General features: G+C 38.7%; 1 protein-coding gene across 17 annotated transcripts in view; it reads right to left on the minus strand.

The window, feature by feature from the left end:
- CASK (calcium/calmodulin dependent serine protein kinase) overlaps positions 1-22,667 on the minus strand; it is a 412,700-nt gene that overhangs the window by 58,432 nt on the left and 331,601 nt on the right. For all 17 annotated transcript variants that reach the window (XM_055376433.2, XM_055376435.2, XM_004064027.4 and 14 more), the window contains 3 exons: positions 17,082-17,159; positions 14,472-14,552; positions 5,870-6,058 (listed from right to left, as the gene is read on the minus strand). In XM_055376433.2, the coding sequence (XP_055232408.1) occupies positions 5,870-6,058; positions 14,472-14,552; positions 17,082-17,159 (348 nt within the window). The remainder of the gene's footprint in view (positions 1-5,869; positions 6,059-14,471; positions 14,553-17,081; positions 17,160-22,667) is intronic.

Genomic DNA, 22,667 nt, shown 5'->3' on the forward strand with positions numbered 1-22,667 from the left:
GTTGCATTAGGGTTTATAGCATCTATCTTTAACTTGTCAGTGTACCTTCAAGTGATATTATACCACTTCACATATAACCCTTATCCCCCCTACATCATATAAGAGCCTTACAATAGTATATAGTACTTCTATGTCTTTCTTCCTGACCTTTGTGCTACTGTTGTCATACATTTTATTTTTCCAAATACTATAAACTCTAAAACACATTGTTATTTTTGTTTAAATTGCCAATTATAAGAGATTGAAGTAATAAGAAAAAGAACTTATAGATTTACTCATATAGCTATCATTTCCAGTGCTCTTTATTCCCTTTTTGTAGACTCAGATTTCAATCTGTTATCATTTTCCTTCTGCCTGAAGAATGTCCTAAATATACTGTGGGTCTTATAGTGTGGGTCTGCTGAATTCTTTCAGTTTTGGTATGTCTGAAGACATTTTTATTTTGCCTTCTTGTTCTTGAAAGATACTTCTGCTTGGTTTAGAATTCTAAGTTGAGAAATGTTTGTTTTTAGTACTTTATGACACTGGTCTTGTTTGTACTGCTTCCGATAAGACACTGATGTCATCCTTATGTTTGTTCCTCTGTGTGTAAAATTTCTTTCTTCTTTCTTTTTTTTTTTTTTTTGAGATGGAGTCTCGCTCTGTCGCCCAGGCTGGAGTGCGGTGGCATGATGTCTTGGCTCACTCCAACCTCCACCTACCAGGCTCAAGCAATTCTCCTACCTCTGTCTCCCAATTTCTTTCTTTTTTTTTTTTTGTTTTTTTTTTGGTCTGTTTCTCAGATTTTCTCTTTGTCATAGGTTCTAAGCAGTTTGATTATGATGTAGCTTGGTATTGTTTTCTTCACGTTTCTTGTGCTTGGGGTTTGCCATGGTGTTTGGATCTGTGGGTTTATAGTTTTCATCAAGTTTGGAATGTTTTCAGTCATTATTTCTTCAAACATTTCTTCTTTCTTTTCCTCTCTTCTTCATGAACTCCAATTAACCATGTATTAGGCTGACTGAAGTTGTCCCACAGCTCAGTGATGCTCTTTTCATCTTTAAAAATTCTTTTTCTTGCTGTGTTTCATTTTGGATAGTTTTTATTGCTCTGTCTTCAAGTTCACTAATCTCTTCTGAAATGTCTAATCTGCCATTAATCCCATAGTGTATTTTCCTGCTAATTCTATTATCTGTCAGTTCTATGTCATTTTTGATTGATTATTCTCCATATTATAGGTCACACTTTCTGGTCTTTTCACATGCCTAGTAATCTTTGATTAGATGTCAGACATTGTGAATTTGTTGCATAGTTGATGTTTTTGTATTCCTAAAAATATTCTTATGTTTTGTTCTGAGACTTAGATCAGTTACTCGGACATAGTTTGATCCTTTGGGTCTTGCGTTCATGATCCATTAGGCAGGTCTGGAGCAGTTGTCAGTTTGGGGCTAATTACTTCTCATTACAGAGATAAGACTTCCCTGAGCACTCTACACAATGAGCCATGAATTAGAAATTTTTCTAGTCTGACTGGTGGGAACAGGTAGTGCAGGCGCTGTTCCTTCCAATCCTTTTGGATGGTTTTTTTTTCCATCCAAAGTGGAGAGTGTTGGGGAGTTTCTCAGTGTTGGGGAATTTCCTATTAGACACGCACTGATTGATACTCTGCTGAATACTTGAGGGAGATCCTCTACAGATCTGAGGTTCTCTCTGTGTGCAGCTCTCTCCTCTTCAGTACTCTGTCCTATGAACTCTAGTTGCTTTGGTCACCCCAGACTCTCAGCTCTGTCCCCTCAATTTAGGGAGTCTGCCTACTCTGCCTTAGTTCCCCTCCCTGTGCTGTGGCCTGGAAACTCTCTCAAGGCAGCATGGTGGGGCATTCATATGGGTCACCTTGTTTCCTGTCTCATAAGAGATCACTGTCCTTAGTTGCCTGATGTCTAATGTCTTGAAAACTGTTCTTTCATGAGATTTTGTTTTTTATATGTTGGGTTGTTTCAAATGAGAGGATAAATCTGCTCCCAGTTACTCTATCTTGGCCAGAAATGAAAGTTCTACAGTCACATTTAATGCCAGAATACTATTCTACAGAGTGGATTACTTTTTGTTTTCTGATTATCCACTATTAAAAAAAACAAGCATTCATAAACATATTTTTTGCACTAGATCTGGTTAATCCTAAGAATCACACAGGGAAATTTTAAATAATGCTGACTCTTAAACCCACTCTTTAGATTTAAGCTCAGGAGGCCTGGAATGGAGCACAGAAATCTGTACTTTTTAACAGGCTCCCTTGCTGGAAAGTGGCCTTGAATTTGAGACGGTTAAGGGTAGGGACTGTGTCTTTTATTTTTCACTAGAGAATAACACTGTCAGAAAGCTTGATAAAAATACCTGAGACTTTATACTCTAAACTTAATTTGTACCATTCCACAAACTATAACTTTGCATGGTTCCTATTTTGCAGTTTTCAGAAGTGGTAGGTGAGCAATGTGAAAAACTGATTTATCAAAATGTTTCCAGTCCTAAGATTCAATTGTAATATTCAAGTTTCATTTCCAACTTGTACATTCAATCAGCTTGTATGGTTACTAAGAAAAGTGTTCCTGGAAAAATGTTGTAAATTAGTGTGTAAGTCAAATCTAATTTCATAAGGGAAATGATAGTACAATAGAGGTTCCGCCCTTGAAACTAATAGATTTATGTATTCATTCAACTAACATTAACGTGAATTTACTATGAGGCAGGCACTCTGCTAGGTACAGTAGCAAATGAGACAAAAAGGGTCTCCCATGGCCAGGAGAAGTTCACCTCAAACCAACTGTAGTTAACATTTATTATTCTGTAGGTCCCAAACATTTCTCTGTAGAGAGGAACTGATTCACGTTCTCTCTGTTCCCAAGTTCACAAATTCTAGGGAAGGCATTGGCATAGCTTGGGTTAGGTGCCTACTCCTGAACCTACCAGCTTGAGGGGAGCTATTAGGAAAGTTATACTCCTGGCCTTTCCCTGTTTATATAAGCCTTTCCTCTATTTTGTAAGCTAGTTCAAGCTTGATTTTTGTCACTTGCAACTATGGGAATTCCAATCAATAAAAAAAAATTATGAGTATGATGCTACAAATGGGAAAACAGAGGTGTGTAACAGGAGTATGTCACCCTTGAGGAATGGACACATTGTAGAGGATCTGAAAAACAAAACAGATCATATAGGAATATCCTGCACAGTAACATAATGCTTTGAATAAGACAACTAAGAAAGCAAATAAAGTTGTATTAAATGCATTAGAGATTTACATTCTATTATTGAAAATATATATTTTATATTTCACATAAAATAATTCCTGTTTTCATGGAAACCCATCAAAAGGAGAAGAAATATACATCTTCACTAGGATCATCGAAGACAGAAAAGCTTTTGGAAGGAGACTTTTAGGGGAGACTCAAGACCATTTTATGCTTTCTGAAAAAGTAACTCAGGGATGTAGTTTTATGCTTTTATTCAGTCTATGTTTCTTTTTTCTTTTCTTTTTTTTTTGAAACGGAGTCTCACTCTGTTGCCCAGGCTGGAGTGCAGTGGCGCGATCTTGGCTCACTGCAACCTCCGCCTCCCGGGTTCAAGCGATTCTTCTGCCTCAGTCTCCTGAGTAGCTAGGATTACAGGCGAGTGCCAGCACACCTGGCTAATTTTTGTATTTTTAGTAGAGATGGGGTTTCACCATATTGGCCACGCTGGTCTCGAACTCCTGACCTCGTGATCCGCCCGCCTCGTCCTCCCAAAGTGCTGGGATTACAGGTGTGAGCCACTGCACCAGGCCAATTCAGTCTATGTTTCTGTGTAGTGAGTCTTCACACAAACAATCAAGCAGCTGTCATTGGACTGCTTGAGAACATAATGATCCCAAGACACTCTGAGGCCTCCTTCTTGTGGTCCCTTCTAACTTCTTGCCTGCTTTGCCTGGCTGAACATCACACATTCTTCCTGCCTCTCCAACACAGCTTTCTCTCCTCTCCAGCTCTGTCATAACTGGGCTTGTTAAGTAAACCGTGCTAAGCTACAAATTTACTTGTTTAATGTAGCCAGCCCTGTGGAACGTGAGCTCTAGTAAGGGGCAGTCTCTTATCTGACAATAGATCACTGGCATCTAATAAGAGTGATTTGCACTTAGTAGGGACTTCAAAAATATTTGGTGAATAAATGAATGAATATATAAAATGAATGAATGGAATATTAGACTTTCAGAGCTAGGTGGGATCTTGGGGATCATTCATTTAGTCAACTATGCTTTTAGAGATGAGCCAACTGAGGTCCACTGACATGAAGTGATTTGCCCAAGACACCCAAAACCTGCTGTAGCCTATGCTCTTAAGCCAAAGAGTTGCCTGGATAGTACCAGAAGGGGTGAGGTGATCTGCATGCCCCCCATGTGCTGCAACAAGATACTGTATAACTGGCAAAGATTACTAAATGAGGATTAGGACCAGAAATGTCTAAGCTGAGGGCTCTCCAAAAATCATGGTCATAGAGTCACTGCTATAACTTTTCCCTTAATCTAAAAGGCAACTTTCAGAAGTAGGTAATTTGTTTTTCTATATCCTAATATCCCTTTTCTATGTTCTGAGGAAAAAGATATGAATGCATAAATTTGAATTTTTTTCCTCTTCTAAAGATATGGTTTCTCCTCCAACTTGGAACTTATCCAATGTTCCCTGTCTCAACGTCCATTCAGTTTTAGAAGACTAAAGCTTAAGGGCTGTGCTTGATCCTTGCTTCTCCCTCAGTTCAACTGTCAATCCATTGTTAAGGCTTACTGATTTTACCTACTCTTTCATTATTTCTTAAATGTGTTCACTTCTTTCCATCTTGACATCCATCCCTCAAGTTCAGAGTTCCATCATATCTGCCCTGCACTGCTGCAATAACAGCCTCTTAACTGGTTCCTGTACATCCACTCTTGACCCCTCTCATACATTCTCTAGAGTGATATTTCTAAAACAAAAATCTGATATTATCCCCCTGCTTGAAAGTCTTCAATAGCCTCCCATTGTTTTTAAGATAATGAACATAATCCTTAACATGTCTTCCAACACTTGTATGATTCTGTTCCAGCCACTCACCTTGCTGTCTGCAGTTCAGCCATGGTGCCTTCTTTCCATTGGGAAACTATGATAAGAGCCTTTTTACTACCAGGTTTACACATGTGCTATTTGGTTTGCCTGAATGGTATTCCCCTGCTTCCCCTCACTCCCCTTGCTCTGTTCAGTTAACATCAAGGAGCCTTTCCTTGATCTTCTCAGTCTACGAGAATTCTATGAGAATGGAAGCAAGGTTCAGCATCAATTCTCTTCCAACTCTACTCCCAAGCACTGAGTAAATTGATTCATATTAAGTAGGTAGCTGGGAGTGGAAGAAATTTATTTCAGCAGTGTTACTCAATTCTTTGAATGCCCCCTGAATTAATCTTCCTCTAATTTTGTTGAAGGCAAAAGATCTGAAAACTATAAGATTTATAAAAGGATGATTTTTACAATGTTACTAGACATTCACTTTCTCAATACCAATACCAATATTTCAAATTGTCCCTTTCTTTGCTGCCCCAGAGGTTTTTACACCCTGGAGGAATGTTACAGTATGTTCCCCTTTTTTTGGTTGAAGGGCAATTGTGAAAGGAGAGGTGAGAAAGAGAACCGGAACGCCTAAGACATAGTTTCAGGCAGAACAATTCTAGAAAAGAAGGGCAGGGGGAAACTGAAGATCTGGAAACTGATTTCTTTAAAACTATCCATATCTTCCTTCCCTCCCCAACTCCTAGTAGCATAGGTTGAAGTTAGTTGATATAACTCATGCTGGGATTTTATGAGAGTATTGAAAACTTTCTCTTCCTACTTACCATTGGTTCATCTGTGTTCTTTTGGAACTGTACCAGCCGAACTCTGGTCACATTCTCCATATCCATGTCTCCGTTAGCACTTTCTGGAGAATCGCCGTTTAAATAGGGAGAGGTGGGAGGAGGTGTGACCCTCAATGCTTCATCACTGTAAACTTCATGTGCCACTACGTCGTGAGTCTGAAGTAAGGCCTAGTGTTTTATGAAGAAAAAAATTATTAATAACATTACTATTTCAGCAGAAATTTATTTTATTTATTTATTTATTTTGAGACAGGGTCTCACTCTGTCACCCAGGGTGCAGTGCAGTGGTGAGATCTCAGCTCACTGCAGGCTTCATCTCCTGGGCTCAAGCGATCCTTCCTTTGCAGCCTTCTGTGTAGCTGGGACCACAGGTGCATGCCACCACACCTGGCTAATTTTTAAGTGTTTTCTTTGTAGACATGGGGCTGACAAATTTATTCTATAAACATATCTCATTCTTTTCCTCTCAAAGGTATCATTCATCTAAAGAGAACATAAAGTGTGTAATATCGACATCCAACTATCTCAATTCTTTTGTGACAATCATGATAAATAGATTTTTTAAAACGTAAGTGAATAAATCAGTGAATCAATGAAGAGATGTGTTTGATGATTATCTGGGTCAGAGGTGTTATCAACTAACTTGTTCAAATGAAGGTAGACGGTACAATTTCAAATAATTTAGCTAAAAGAATCATCTATAAATAGAGTTGGCAAATTTGTGCTGGGGCTTAGAATTGAAACAAATTTAAAAAGAAATGGTGCAACAATTGGAGTATTGAGCAAGTATCTTTCATCAATGGCATTTACAATGACACTTTTATATAACCCAAAGGATGAAAATAATTTATAGCATATGATTTAGAAAAAGAAAAAAAATACACACAGATGTACCTTAAAAACGTAATCTTCCAAAATATCACATATGATATGGAACTCAAACTCTAAATACGTTAAATTTTTTTGTTCATTATATTTTTTGGAGCACTTGTTTAAATAAAAAATAAGTTGAGAATTATTATTATGACTTCTTTTTGCAAAGCCTATTAACAAAGAGAAAGTGATTTCTTTGAACTGACATCTCTATTTGTCAGCTTGGTGAACTTCGACAATAAAATGTCCCTTGTTTCCCTAAAAAAGAATGTCCTTCTACTCACCACACTTTTTGTGCCATCATAATAAACCCTTTTTATTAAGCATAAATATTTGAACATTTCTATTTCAAAGAGAATCTACAGCTATCAAAATGTCTGGAGCTTTATACAAAGATTATATTTTCTTATGTGCTAACTATAAATTTGGTTCTATTTTAATTTGGGATCTGTGTGGTAATATCTGCAGATAATGAAATGCAGTTAAGATTGCTTTAAAAATAATAACTCATAGCATCTGAAATTAAGTTATTTTATTAAAAGGCTTAAAAAAGTCATGACTTGGCTATTTAATTTTAAAGGCATGCATACGAGGCAAAAAAAAAAAAGGTAACAATCTGGTAAAATCATAAAGAAGATAATGCTGATTTGTTACCAGTAAAGAATATGCTTTGAGCATTATACACAGTTGGGTTTCTAATGGAAATGGCAGATATTTTCACAATCTCAGAAGGCTGGTCTAAACTGGGATTTGGGTGAGGAGCACCAAGGGGCACTAAGCAATACATAGCTTGAAAGTAGTGCTCCATGATGGCCCTGGGGGCCTTGGCTTCCTCACCAGTGCCCTAACTACACCTTGTACTGGTACTCCTGAGCCCAAGTATAGAGGCTGTGCTATGTGGGCAGATCCCTCTTTTTCTGATTTAATTGTGGTCACGTAAGAAACCAAGATTTAGGGCAAAAAGCAAAAATCAGTAACGTAAAAACTGGAACATTTCATTTGCTAAAATTATGTTTGTCATATCACTGCAGCCTCGACCTCTTGGGCTCAAGTGAACCTTCCACCTCAGCCTCCCAAGTAGCTGGGACCACAGGCATGTGCCACCACACCCAGATAATTCTTGTATTTTTTGTAGACACGGGGTTTCACCATGTTGCCCAGGCTGATCTTGAACTCCTGAGCTCATGCAATTCACTCACCCCAGCCTCCCAAAGTGCTGGGATTACAGGCCTCTACTCATTCTTTTAAATTATATAAGCAAACATTTGTATTTAATGCATTATTTACAAGGAAGAATCAAGCCCACAATCATAAAATAACACTCAAACTGGACTCTAAAAGAAAAATGCTTAAATGATGTCACCAAATAAGGTCATACTCGATATTAACCACAATTTGGCACTGTAAATGATTGCTACCACAAAACGAAACTTAACCTAAAGCTCTAATTCATATCCAAACAGAAAAAGGGGGCCACTTACAGACTATCTTTTTAAAAGCTTAAAAGAGTATATAAAATAAAAAATAGGGAAACCAAAATTTGAACATTTTTCTTCAAATATGTTAAGACGTATGAGTGAGCAGTTGTCACTAAGCTGAAATAGCTGTCAGTTTTAACTACGTAACAATCGTGTAATAGGAAAAAAACACTTTCACTTTTTGTACTATAGTAAGGATATGTATAAGACAACTAACAACATCAGACTAGAGTGGAAAAAATCTATTTAATGTTTCATATTTTACAGCTGCAATAAGAAAAGGAAATATTCTTTTTAAAAAGTCAGCCTTTCAAATGGAATAACTAAAAAAGTAATCAGTGAGATAATATTCTTTTATGATGACCTCTAAAGATACAGATTTTAGGCCAGGTGTGGTAGCTCATGCCTGTAATCCCAGCACTTTGGGAGGCCAAGGAAAGAGGACTGTTTGAGCTCAGGAGTTCAAGACCAGTCTGGGCAACAAAGTGAGACACCCTGTCTCTACAAAAAATAAAAAAAAGTAGACAGGCATGGTGGTGCATGCCTGTAGTCCCAGCTACTTGGGAGGCTGAGGCAGGAGGATTGCTTTGCCCAGGAGTTGAAGGCTACAGTGAGCTAAGAAGCTGTCACTGCACTCCTGTCTGGGCAATAGAGCAAGACCCCGTCTCTTAAAAAAAAAAAAAACACAGAGTTTTAAAGTCGTTTAAATTTACCCTTATTTCCTCTTCCTTTAGTTACTGTAAATATCTACAAGTATCTGCATTTTCAGTGTTGGGTAATTCAATGTTAGATCATCATGTTATAATAATCAGAAAGCAAAGAAAAATTCGGATGACTGAGCAAATAAGTGTGAAATTATAAATATGCCAAGAATAACTCCCAAACCTTGGCATAATAAAAAAATTGTAAGTATTAACATATTTCCCCTTAGCTATTAATATTTCTTTAAAAATACCAAGATTTTGAAGCCATGATTTTAAAAATGCTTATAAGATAGAAAGCCCCAGCATTTAAAAGCTTATTTAATATAGTATATATATATATATATATATATATATATATCTCAGAATTATATTTCCCACATAAGATATTATCCACACATAAGCTTATTTAGGAATGACCAATGAGCTCAACTTAAATTTATTAGAAAACTGATTAGCATTATAAGTCAACTGACTTTTAGGAGCATAGGCTTTGGCGCTAGCAAGATCTGGCTTGAACCTCATTGAGGCCACTGACTAGGTGAGTGACCTTAAGCAAGTCTCTTTACCTTGTTAGGGCACAATTTCCTCTCGGAATTGTGAAATGGGTTTAATTACACCAGCTTACATCCCAACCATCAGCAAGTCCTCTTGTATGTAACCGTCTCCAACACAGAAACCCCATCTGCCCATGTTCTACCATCCTCACCTTTCTCCAAGCCTCTACAGCCTCTCACAACAGCCTTCCAATTGGTCTCCCTAAACTCTTATCCCCCCTACAGTCCGTTCTCTACACATCAGCTCCAGCAAAGCACAGATCAGATATTTTCCTGCGTGCCATCACTTAGTGTCATCCTATTGCAATCAGGAGAAAACTGCAGACTCCTTACAATGGCCTGGAAGGCTTTTATTTATTTATATTTTTTATTGTATTTTTAGATGGAGTCTCACTCTGTCTCCCAGGCTGGAGTGCAGTGGTGCGATCCCAACTCACTGCAACCTCTGCCTCCTGCGTTCAAGAGATTTTCCTGCCTCAGCCTCCTGAGTAGCTGGGACTACAGGCGCCCACCACCATGCCTGGCTAATTTTTGTGTTTTTAGTAGAGACAGGTTTCGCCATGTTGGCCAGGCTGGTCTCGAACTCCTGACCTCGTGATCCATCCGCCTTGGCCTCCCAGAATGCTGGGATTACAGGCGTGAGCCACCATGCCTGGCCTTATTTTATATATTAAAAAAATAAATAAATTGGTCTGGCCTCTGCTGACCTCTCTTGGTACAGGAAGTACCACTCTCTCCCTTGTTAACTGTATCTCAGCCACAAAGGGCTTCTGCTCCTTGAATCTACAAAGCTCTTTCCTGCCTCTGGGCCTTTGCATTTGCTCTTCCTCAAAGGAGTCTCAGCCCAAATGTCTACTCCTCAGAGGGGCTTTCCCCTGACTATCTAAAGCAGCTCCCACTTTACTATAATCTCTGCACCATTATCCTTTCATTTCTTCATAGTTATTATTGCCATATGAAATTATCTTGTTAGCTTACTTGCTCATTGTCTACCTCTACCTCTCCTACCTGTCCTCCCACCCCACCTCCACTAGAGTGGAAGTTCCATGAGGGCAGGGATCTTGTTTGTCTTATTCACTACTAGGTCCTTAGTGCCCGGCATAGTGTGCCTGGCATACAGTAGGCATTTACTTATTTGATAAATGAATGAAAATGTCTTTTAAGCACCTAGCTAGGTATTCAATAAATTATAAAAATTACTTATTATTTCTGAAAATGCTTACTAATAGCAATGCACATATTAACTTCTCTCTGACTTCAGAAAAGCAAAACATATCGAGACTTAGAAGACAGATAAGCTGTCATACAATGGGCTATATGAGCCTTAATGATTTTGATGAAAAAAAAGGCTCCTATTTGGGTATATGTTAATTTATTTAGCTTACTTCAAATCCGAAAGATCTATTGGTCTCATACGGCCCTATATCATTCTCTGAATTGAGCTGAGTTTACTTAGCAATTTATAGAAAGACATGTCTGTCCAAATTCATTTTTTATTTTTATTTTTTTTTGAGACAGAGTCTCACTCTCACCCAGGCTGGAGTGCAGAGGCGTGATCTCGGCTCACTGCAACCTCTGTCTCCTGGGTTCAGGTGATTCTTGTGCCTCAGCCTCTCAAGTAGCTGGGACTACAGGTGTGTGGTACCACGCCAGGCTACTTTTTTTTTTTTTTTTTTTTGTATTTTTAGTAGAGATGGGGTTTCACCATGTTGGCCAGGCTGGTCTTGAACTCCTGACCTCAAATGACTGTCATTCCTCAGCCTCCCAAAGTGCTGGGATTATAAGCATGAGCCACAGTTCCTGGCATTTTTTACTTTTTGAGACAGGGTCTCGCTCTGTTGCCCAGGCTGAAGTGTAGTGGTGCCATCATGGCTCACTTCAGCCTTGACTTCCCAGGCTCATGTGATCCTCCCACCTCAGCTTCCTAAGTAGCTGGGACTACAGGCATGTGCCACCATGTCTGGCTAGTTTATTTTTAATTTTTTGTAGAGATGGGGTCTCCCAATGTTGCCCAGGCTGGTCTTTGACTCCTGGGTTCAAGCAATCCTCCTGCCTTGGCCTTCCAAAATGCTGGGATTACAGGCATGAGCCACTGTGCCTGGTCCAAAATTTATTATATATCTGTTTCTAGCTATGGAACACTGCACAGAGCAGTGAGCCAAGGAGAGGCTAACCTATCTGCAAATGGGCAGGTTCCTAATCTATTCAATGTTTTACTGATAACTTACTATGTGCCCTATACATGATAGATACTATGGAGCAACTAATAATAGGTATCAGATAACATCTATTAGGCATTAAGCATATGTCAAGCATTGTGCTACGCACAGTAGATATATCAGCTACTTAATTCTTATTCTGACTCCACGAGGTTGGCTCAGAGTCAGAGTTCATAAAGTTACGGTGGCAAGGATGGAGTTCAACCCCAGGTCATCTGAATTCACATCTTTAACCACTTTTATAATATAGAACAATGGTCCCCAACCTTTTTGGCACCAGGGACCCATTTTGTGGAAGACAATTTTTCCACGGATGGCAGGGTGGGTGGGGGTGGGGGATAGAGGTCGGGGAATGGTTTTGGGATGAAACCGTTCCACCTCAGATTATCAGGCATTAGATTCTCATAAGGAGTATGCAACCTAGATCCCTTGCATGCGCAGTTCACAATAGGGTTCCCACTCCTATGAGGACCTAATGCCTAGGCTGATCTGACAGGAGGGGGACACAGGTGGTAATGCTTGCTGGCCTGCTGCTCACCTCCTGTTGTGCGGCCTGGTTCCTAACAGGCCACGGATGGGTACTGGTCAGTGGCCCAGGGGTTGGAGACCCCTGCTATAGAAGACATGCTGTCTAAAAGGGAATGAATTATAATCTGGGGAAACACAGCACATATGCATGAAACAGTGAACAAGATAATATTAACGGTAATTTAACTGCAGATATTTGTGATTCATCACATTTGAGGATTATTAATAAAGCATATAGTTTCTGTATTCTCCTGCTCTGTGAAATAGAGATAATTACAATGACTAAATGAGATCATAAGCTCAATGAGAACAACAAAACTGGGCTGGGATATGGAAGGACAAAGAAAAATTGCCCTGGCTCATTCACTGGGAAGGGACCTGCTCTGGCAGGCCAGCAAGCATTAGAATGTTATGCAGGTGAATACAAACAAGTGGAAAAGAGTTAGAGAAGAGAAAGTTTAAGAGAAGAGTAGAGAGGTTACAAGATATCTTGATAAAAGAGGTGAGATTTGAACGAAGTTCTGTGTTTATACACCTAGGTTGTAAAAATGCACTCATCTACAGGCATTAGAACCTGTATCCTAATTGTATTTCACTGGACAGTGTTGTTACCATAGAATAAAGTCAAATACTCTCAAGGATTACACTTGAATTCAGCCTTTAATGCTTGGGTGGGAGAGTTAGGAAGGATGAATAGGGTAATTGCTTCTTTCCAGGTAGTTACTTTGAGGAAAAAAACTTTATTTCAATAACTTGGTTAAAAGTTTAGAAACACTATCATAAAGGGACAGGCACGGTGGCTCACACCTGTAATCCCAGCACTTTGGGAGGCTGAGGCGGGCAGATCACGAGGTCAGGAGATCAAGACTATCCTGGTTAACATAGTGACACCCCGTCTCTACTAAAAATACAAAAAAATTAGCCAGGCGTGGTGGCGGGCACCTGTAGTCCTAGCTGCTCAGGAGGCTGAGGCAGGAGAATGGCGTGAACCCGGGAGGCTGAGCTTGCAGTGAGCCGAGATTGTGCCACTGCACTCCAGCCTGGGCGACAGTGCGAAACTCTGTCTCAAAAAAAAAAAAAAACAAAAAGAAAAAAAGAAACACTATCATAAAACAGCATATATATAATAACTCACAGGTAATTGCTTTGATACACATATTATACTGTTACTATTATTTTAAAAGTGTCACCTGTGGCCAGGCATGGTGGCTCATGCCTGTAATCCCAGCACTTTGAGAGGCTGAGGCAGGAGGTAAGGTCAGGAGTTCTAGACCAGCCTGGCCAACATGGTGAAACCTCGTCTCTACTAAAAATACAAAAATTATCCAGGTGTCGTGGTGCACGCCTGCAATCCCAGCTACTCGGGAGGCTTAGGCAGGAGAATTGCTTGAACCTGGAAGGCGGAGATTGCAGTGAGCTGAGATCGCGCCACTGCACTCCACCCTGGGTGACAGGGTGAGACTCCATCTCAAAAGTAAATAAATAAATAAAAATTCAAAGTATCATCTGTAATAGTAGTTATAAGAACAAGGCTTTTAAGTCAGATTTTCTCCCAAAGGGCAGTGAGGTAAATTTTCCACTTTTCACATATTTTTCACATAAACTGATGTGGCTAATGCTTTTAAAATGGTATATTCAACATGAATTTCCATCTGTAATTGTGTTTTTGTATTGCAGTTAGGTAGATAAGCATGGACCTTTTTCCACAGCAAAGTATCTTATCTATTTTGAGCTTTGAGCTTTGTTTAGTTATTTAGCTTTATATTTGGCTAAATACAAGTGTTATTCCCATTTTCCATATAGTAGAAATGAACCAAGAAAGTGCAGCAGTTTTGCATTGTCAAAAGAGATGTAATTCTTCCAATATATCACCTAGATTCAGACGATTCCTTATTATTGAAAACTGTCTCTAATTTTAGTTCTTTGTGGTTTAAGTAACATAAACAGTTCCAGTGACTAAAGGACTACCCCATAAGAAAGAAAATCCCTTGTCTGATGAGTACAGTCCCTGAAAAGCCACTTCACCAAGAGTGTCTTTACAGTTGTGACACAAAGTAAACAAGAGTCTTAAAATATTTGGTATTACCTGGTATTGTAATCTTAATAGTCTCATATGATATGGATAAAAATGCATGAGATGAAGCTGGCTACATTTTATGAGGGTAGTTTAAAAACTTCTTTTGAAAGTGAGGTTTCAGTTCTATGGAAGTTTAATTATTACTTACCATGAAATGAGGTTGTGTTAAAATACGCTTTAGTTCCTTTGCGTCGTTATTCTCAGGGTAACATGAAATTTCTTCCAATACCTAAAAAATAAACAAGATATATAATAATACAAACATGACACAAGATTTACAAAATGTTAAATTCTTTTAAGTTAAAAATTATGAGTGGATTTTTATGGCAGGCAAAACAATTATTTTGAAAAACTTTTCATTTTATTCAAATGTTATTAATACATAGAAGAACTGTATTGATGGTAATAAAAATGAAGCAAATTGTTCTAAAAGTCTGTCAACTACAACCTAAAAGGTTATTGAAAAATATAAAGCAAAATGACAAGCCTGCAACATATATTTATTACAGATTTATGAAACTTAACGGAAGAGTATCTCTGAATATCTTTTTCCAAACTCACCATAAAAATCAATATGGACAAAAAGTTAATAAGAAGTTTTCTTTTATATTAACAGCACTGCCAATTGCCTTTAGAAATGTCAAAATGACACAGGCACAAATAAAAACGATTTCAAGAACAGAACTAACTAATTAGACTACTTAATTAAGAATACACAAGTAATTTTTCTTTAAGTAATGTAGAAAATGCAAAAATGCCTGCCGGATCAATGTTATTCCCCATAGTCATCTGCCCACACAGAGAAAGTCATGCCTCTGCTAATGGCTCTTAGGGTTAAACGCCAGGGAGCCTAAGAGAACAATTTTTTAAAGCCTTATTTTCTCTTTCCACTCAAATTTTCTTCACTAATTAGTCATTAACATTTTTCTGCACAGGTAAAATTGATTGTTTTCAAATAAAATTGTTTTAAAAAGTTCTCCTTTACCACCAGGATGGAGTTTACCTGTATAAGTTATTTATGGGACATGAACCCATGAAAAAGCCTCTGTTCTTTTTCTGAGTAAACACCTGCTGCTATTCTAACTGCATATGGCTGGATTCAGAGGTTTGCATTACACTCAACTGAATTCCAACCATCAAGCCAATCAAGGATTGCTTCAGCACAACTGGATGGCAGGATCATACCACCATCCATCCAGGAGGACTCTCACCTCAACCTGTGAAAACCATACAAAAGCTTCCTACTGGGGCAGGAGGGGGATGTTGTGAGATCACATGGCCCAAGCCTTAGATTTTAGCATCATAACTAGAATGTTCTGTGCTACTCAACTACTGCCTCAGGGAAGAACAAACAAACAAGCAAAAATGACAGAGCTTTCTTATCCGAATACCCTGTTCATTAGAGTGCTGGTTATGCTGTTAATTCATATTGTTTCAAGATGATAAACCAATTATCCTTGGTGTATTTTATGCTCCGAGTTTCTCTACTAGTGAAATGAGAGGACAAAACCACATACTCTCTCTGGGTCCTTGCTCCTCTCCTAGTTTATTTTTAAATACAGAGGTGTGGTATTTCCACCTAAGCAGGGCTAGGGGGAAACCAGCAGGTTTTCACTGTCCAGTTGAGCCAAAGAATTGTCCCCAGAGTCTCTCTGCTTCTATCTGCGTATTGTGAAGACAGGGTGGTGATTCATGCCTCTATCAGCGATATCTTAATTCCCTTCTATGAGCCCTTGGTGGTGAAGTCAGAGACAACCCCTCCAAGCTAGTCCTGACCAAGTGGGCAGGCCGGGCAGCCTCCACTGCATGGGTCTCATTTCTCAGTGAACGTACACCATCTTCCAGTACAGACTTTCTGTCTAAAATCTGGTAGGGAAGGGATTATGTCCTTCATAGTCTTTCACATAGTAATTTCACTTTATAAGAAATAATTTTTCTAAAAGAAAAATGTTTATTTGCACAAAGACTGACATGATCAAAAAACGAAAAAAAAAAAAAACCCATGTGTCTAACAATGGGAGAATTGCTAATATGTTATACTTTAATAACAGCAAAGAAAAATATTGCAGTCATTAGAAGTTATATTTGTAAAGATCAAGTAGAAACATGGAAATATGCTTATTATATAACGGTAGGTTAAAAAAAGACACATTTTGATTACAACTATAAAAAAATTTATATGCAAATGGAGAGTGACTAGAAAACGATATATAAAAATGGAAACTACTGTGTTAGGGTGATGAGATTATGGATCTATTTTTATTTTCCAAACTTTCTGCAATGTTGTATTTCTATCATAAATAGGTTTTTAAAAGTTTGTGACAGATATAGCCACATACCTTGACAATTTACAAAAATGACTTCTTTGAACTCAGTATATTTAATTGCTACAGAAATTTAATTAACTTTCAAACATTACCACCTTCAAAAAGCAACTCAAATTTTTATAGCATGTCTATTTCCACCAAGTGTTGTAAAATAACTTTCTTTTTTAAAAAACAGAAAAAGAGAAGTAAAATTCATGGTAATGTATTCAAGTTTACATCGCAGAACCAGAACTAGAAATCTAGGCAATATTGCCGCAGAGATCTTTTTTTCTTTTCTGTATGTTCAGTAATAAACTTAGAATACTGAATCTGAATATAATGAGTCAAATTGTGACTCCAGGGAAACTGCCTCTTAATGTGCAACAGAAATGTCTTCAATAAAGGTGGCAAATATGATGATGCCAAATACTTCTATAAAATATATCACTTACCTCTTTGGCTCTCTGTACTGCATCGCTTGGAGGATTCCTGATTTGTGGTGAAGACTTTGTGTTAATTTTGTCATACAGCTAAAAAGCAAAGAAGAAAATCCAGTAAACACTCACAATTCTTTGCTAAAAATCAGAGCTTCATATTATTTCACTAAACAATATTTTTCTTTTAAAAAGGCAGGCTGATGATTTCAGTGGGATCCTCTTGGTAATAACCTCTGAATTGTTCTGTGAAACTTGTCAGAATATGAGTCTTATGCATATCTTTTCAAAAAATCATCTTTAAATAGATGGACCAAAATTCTGTCAATGTGGCAATTTCCTTGTCATTTAAAATTCGTCAATATTTCCTCAATCACAGTGTTTGTTTCCTCTGACAGAAGCAACTTTCAATAGCATGAATACAGAGTAAAATGAAAGAATGCTTTCTGGCCAAGGCACGTCTATACGGAGTAAAATGAAAGAATGCTTTCTGGCCAAGGCACGTCTGGAAGAATTTTCACAGAAACCTAAATCTTGTGAAAGGGCAAACCCAACTCCTTCTAGGAAGGAATGTTCTCACAAAGGTTTATGGTTGTTTTACTAGGGCTGTTCATTAACAGAATCAGTGCTGGTATCCTTCAGCAGGAAGTCAAGGACATAAACTTTTTTTCTTTTGACTCTGCCAATTCAGAGTGGAGAAGACACTGAAAAGAAAGTAAATATACGCTGGGCGCAATGGCTCATGCCTATAATCCCAGAACTTTGGGAGGCCAAGGTGGGCTGATCACCTGAGGTCAGGAGTTCGAGACCAGCCTGACCAACATGGCAAAACCCCGTCTCTACTAAAAATACAACAAAAATTTGCCGGGCATAGTGGTGGGCGCCTGTAACCCCAACTACTCGGGAGGCTGAGGCAGGAGAATTGCTTGAACCTGAGAGGTGAAGGTTGCAGTGAGCCGAGATCACACCATTGCACTCCAGCCTGGGCGACAGAGCGAGATTCCGTCTCCAAAAAAAAAAAAAAAAAAAGAAAGAAACTAAATATATTTCTAAAATTCCACAAACCTAAATGATCCAAAGTTCAGCTTTCTGAAGAACATACATTTAATTATTTTAGAAATACAATTAAAATATTAATTTCTACCTCAAATAAAGTGTTTCATAGTCAACAGTCTGCTTTGAAAAGTGAAAAGTTAAAGATGACCTCGGCTGTTGTGAACACTTTTATTTCCTAACTTCTCTAAAATAGGTGGGGATTTTCGTGGTCGGTTTTATTCTTTTTTTTTTTTTCTTCACCTACTCTGTACACCAATGCTAGTTGAGAAGTCAAATACTGACTATAAACATTCTTCAGATTATAGTCAGATTTGCTTATACTAATGCAAGATACATTTTTATGACATAAATATTTGGGCCACATCATACATAAAAATGCCTAACAAATCAATGTGAAGATAGAGCAGGGACAATTTTTTAAATGATGTATTAATTAAGAAAGCACTACTAAATCAGAGATTAAATAAATAGTATAAGTAGACTAGTAAAATGCTGCTCTATTTAAAACATTATATTAACATTTTAGGGAAATGGCGATTTGTGGCTGGTCCACAAAAGTTTGCCCAAATCCCTGTAAAATATATGTGGGCAGTCTCCATCTTCTGAATGCTTTCTATCTCTAAAGAAATGTCAATGTTGTAACTGGGATCATATTTTCCCACAAAAATAATGTTATAAATAGTGATTAGGTTTCCAGACTAGCCTATAGAAATGAATTGCACTGCATGCATGCAATAAAAAATAGTAAAACAACAAAAAACCACCACCCAAACCCAAACAAAATGCAAAACCAAAAAAACTAAGAAACCATAAAACACACATATACACACACACTACATTATATCTGCAAGATGAATAAGTTCTAGTGATCTGCTGTACAACATTGTGTCTATCATTAACAATACTGTATTGTGCACTTTGTTTTTTTTTGAGGCGGAGTCTCGCTTTGTCTCCCAGGCTGGAGTCCAGTGGCTCAATCTCGGCTCACTGCAGCCTCTGCCTCCTCAGTTCAAGCGATTCTCCTGCCTCAGCCTCCTGAGTAGCTGGGATCACAGGCGCATGCCACCACACCCAGCTAATTTTTTTGTATTTTAAGTAGAGACGGGGTTTCACCATGTTGGCCAGGCTGGTCTCTAATTCCTAACCTTGTGATCTGCCCGCCTCGGCCTCCCAAAGCGCTGGAATTACAGGCGTGAGCCACCGTGCCCAGCCAACAATACTGTATTGTGCACTTTAAAATTTGTTGAGAGGGTAGAGCTCATGTTAAGTGTTCCTATCACAATTAAAAAAATACATAACACTTTAAAAACACATTTAGTCACCACCTGACGTGTCATAATATTAATTATCAAGCAAAGTTTAAATAATCTAAGTGAATACATAAAAATATTTTTATAAAATCTCAAACCCGGCTGGGTGCAGTGGCTCACACCTGTAATTCCAGCACTTTGGGACGCTGAGGCAGGCAGATTGCTTGAGCCCAGGAGTTGGAGAACAGCCTGGGCAGCATGGCAAAACCCTGTCTCTGCAAAAGAAATACGAAAATTAGCCAGGCATGGTGGCATATGCCTGTATTCCCAGCTACTCAGAAGGTCAAGGCTGCAGTGAGCTATGATCGCATCACTGCACTCTAGCCTGGGTGACAGAGCAAGACTTTGTCTCGAAAAAAAAAAAAAAAAATCTCAAACCTGTTTGAGAAAAAAAGCAAATTTAATTTGAGGCTTTACAAGTTGATAGCACCATCACTTTATAATGTCTAATTCCATGATAAACTGTAAGTTTTGCCTTTTTCTTGATCAAGGACTATTATTTCCAACATTTTCAACTATGATTATGGTTCGTTTCTATTTAAACATTTAATAAATGCACATCAATTTTTCTCACAAAGAAAAAATAATCCCGCAACTCCCCAAATTGGAGATAATTTTTGACCTGGTATTACTATGTCATATACAGTTCCTCAGGTCTTATATCTGTAATTTCTTAAGAATGTGTGGCCGAATCAGATGTAGTACTTATGGAACATAGATTCCTGGACCCCCCTCCAGACCTACAACATCAGAATTTAAGAAGGAGGTCCAGAAATCTGTGCTTTAATAAACTCCTTAGGTATTTGAAAATCTTATGTCCAGTGCTAACTTTTGAGAGTACTAATAGTACTACTACTAATAGCAACAATATTACTTTTATTGAGCACTTACTAGATGATAGTTACTAGTCTAAGCTCTTAACATATACTCATTCACTTAACCTCAAACAATCCTACGCAGTTGGTTACCTCTACTATTCTCACTTTAAGATGAGAAAAATGAGGCACAGAGTGGTCAAGTGAGAACCGCTGTTCTATCCATACAACTTCATAGGTGGCACACAAGTGCCTGGAATCTCTTTTGAGGCACTGCTCCAAGGAAAATACTCAGACCAAATTTTCTTCCATGCCTTTGGTCTGGTCTGATCCAGTTCAATCACCTAAATTAAATTCAACTCACCTAAAGTTCAGTGGAAGTAGTGGCAGGATGACGGGGAGGTGGGATGCTTAATATGAAAGGCAGATACAATGGGAAGGAATTAAAAGATGGGGCTTCTACCTGAGGTGGGGGCATTGGGCTCTGCTTCTTCTAAAAACTGCAGCTCTCAAGTCCTAGAAACTGCACCTCTCAAGGCAGCCACAGGATAGAGAGGATGGTGTCCATGTGGCAAAGAATACACTGTGAATCTCGGCTGCTGGCTCATCAACCAAAAGGGCAAGTAAGAACTGAAGCAGGAGGGAGTGAGGAATGGGCTCATTTTGTCACTGTCAGAGAGAAGTGACCCTTTGTTGGTTCATCCACATACCCATCCACTCAATATTTATTGAAGTCTTACTAGGTACTAAAATGTGGGGTTCTATGTACTAGGGATACAGAGATGAAAAAGATGAGAGTTTCTGTCTTCAAAGAGCTCACAAATTCCAAAAATCTGTATAACCAAAGGCCCAGAAATGTATGAACGATTCATCCCTTTGGAGACCTGAGAGTAAGTAGTTTGGTCCCCAGCAATAACAACTGGCAATGATCTCAGTGGGCAACCTGAAGTTGGAAAGTATCTTGATGTATATGCATAATATGTCAACCTTCATTTCCCCCCACCAATTTCTATATTTTTGTCTTAGAGACTCAAAATACTTTAGTGATATCCATAGCATATACAAAGCATTTGAGAAATATGGCAAAGCAGGTAAATAAAAAGTCATCAATGGAAAAAAGTTCGAATGCGATGTAACATTGAAGTGTTTAAAAACAGTAGTTAGAAACATAGTGCTTTTGGATTTCTCATTCTCATGGGTCATCTGCATATTATATGCTGCCTGCAAAGATATGCAGGACTCAAATTTCAAATCTAGGTAGAGTTTTGTCAAGGTCTGGGGCAAATGAGAGGTAGCTGGGTTTTGAGAACAAAGGAAGACTGCAGCTTGTCTTTCTTACCCTTTACCCACCCCCTATTCTATCATATATAAAGAATATATAAAATGTTACTTGGGACCTTACCAGTAGTCTTGGACTTTCAGCTAAAGCCCAAAGCTAAGGTCAAGAGGAAGTAAATGGCACTGAACCTGCTATGAAGCTGCTAGACCACTTCTCCTGGGCTTGCTGAAAGGCAGTCAAAATGGCCCTTCCATATTCACCCCAGGACCCCTCATTCTGCCTATAGAGGCAGAAGTCTGGGATTTGTAGGAGTCACAGGACTAAGAAGAGCAAGTATTTGATTATTCCCTTCTCCTTCTTGTTCGGGAGGAAAGGAGAGGGGATTGCACCCTCCCTCATACAAAGTGAAGGATGATAGATGCCCCAAAAGAACCACGCATTAGACACTGGAGGTGCCAGCCAGAAGAGCTCACTATCTCATTCTTTGAAGGGATGCTTGCTGAATTGTAGCAACTTATAGGCCCACCTTGGTACACTAGAAAGGATCTCTGTGTGAGAGAGAGTCCTTGGGGCAGCTTGACATGTAGCATTTGGGGTCCTAAGCAAAAAGAGACTGGTGCCTGCCTCTTTCATGGCTGGAGGCCGCCTGGGGCAGGCCATGCTTGTAGTGTATGTTGAGTTAAGCATGTGTGTGTTTCTCATGAGTCAAGGAGACACTGCAGAAGGTAGCCTGGCTGGAGCCATCTGGATACAGCCCTGCCCAGGAGGACAAGAGGACTCAGAAGTAAAAAGCTATGTGGTAACCCCTGGGGGCAGGGGACGAGAACGTTTCTGAGACCAGGTGCTGAGTATACTGACGATGCAGAAACCACACGTCTGCAACTCAGGACAGAGCCAACACTGGGGTGTCTGCCACACCAAGGGCATCAACAGCCAAGAGGGAACTGAATGTCTGAGGTACATTATAGAACATGCTGTTTAAGCGGTTCTTTTTCTTTCCCACGACCAGACTCGGGTTCTCTGACATTAGGTAATAGCCCCTAGCGTGAGGCTGAGTACATAGTAGTGTTTAAGAAATGCTTCCTCTAGAAAAAATAAGTATTATATTTGGACTAGTACATAGAAATTGTGAATAGATTTAAAA

The sequence above is a fragment of the Gorilla gorilla genome, chromosome X, assembly GCF_029281585.2.
Source record: "Gorilla gorilla gorilla isolate KB3781 chromosome X, NHGRI_mGorGor1-v2.1_pri, whole genome shotgun sequence".
NCBI lineage: Eukaryota > Metazoa > Chordata > Mammalia > Primates > Hominidae > Gorilla > Gorilla gorilla.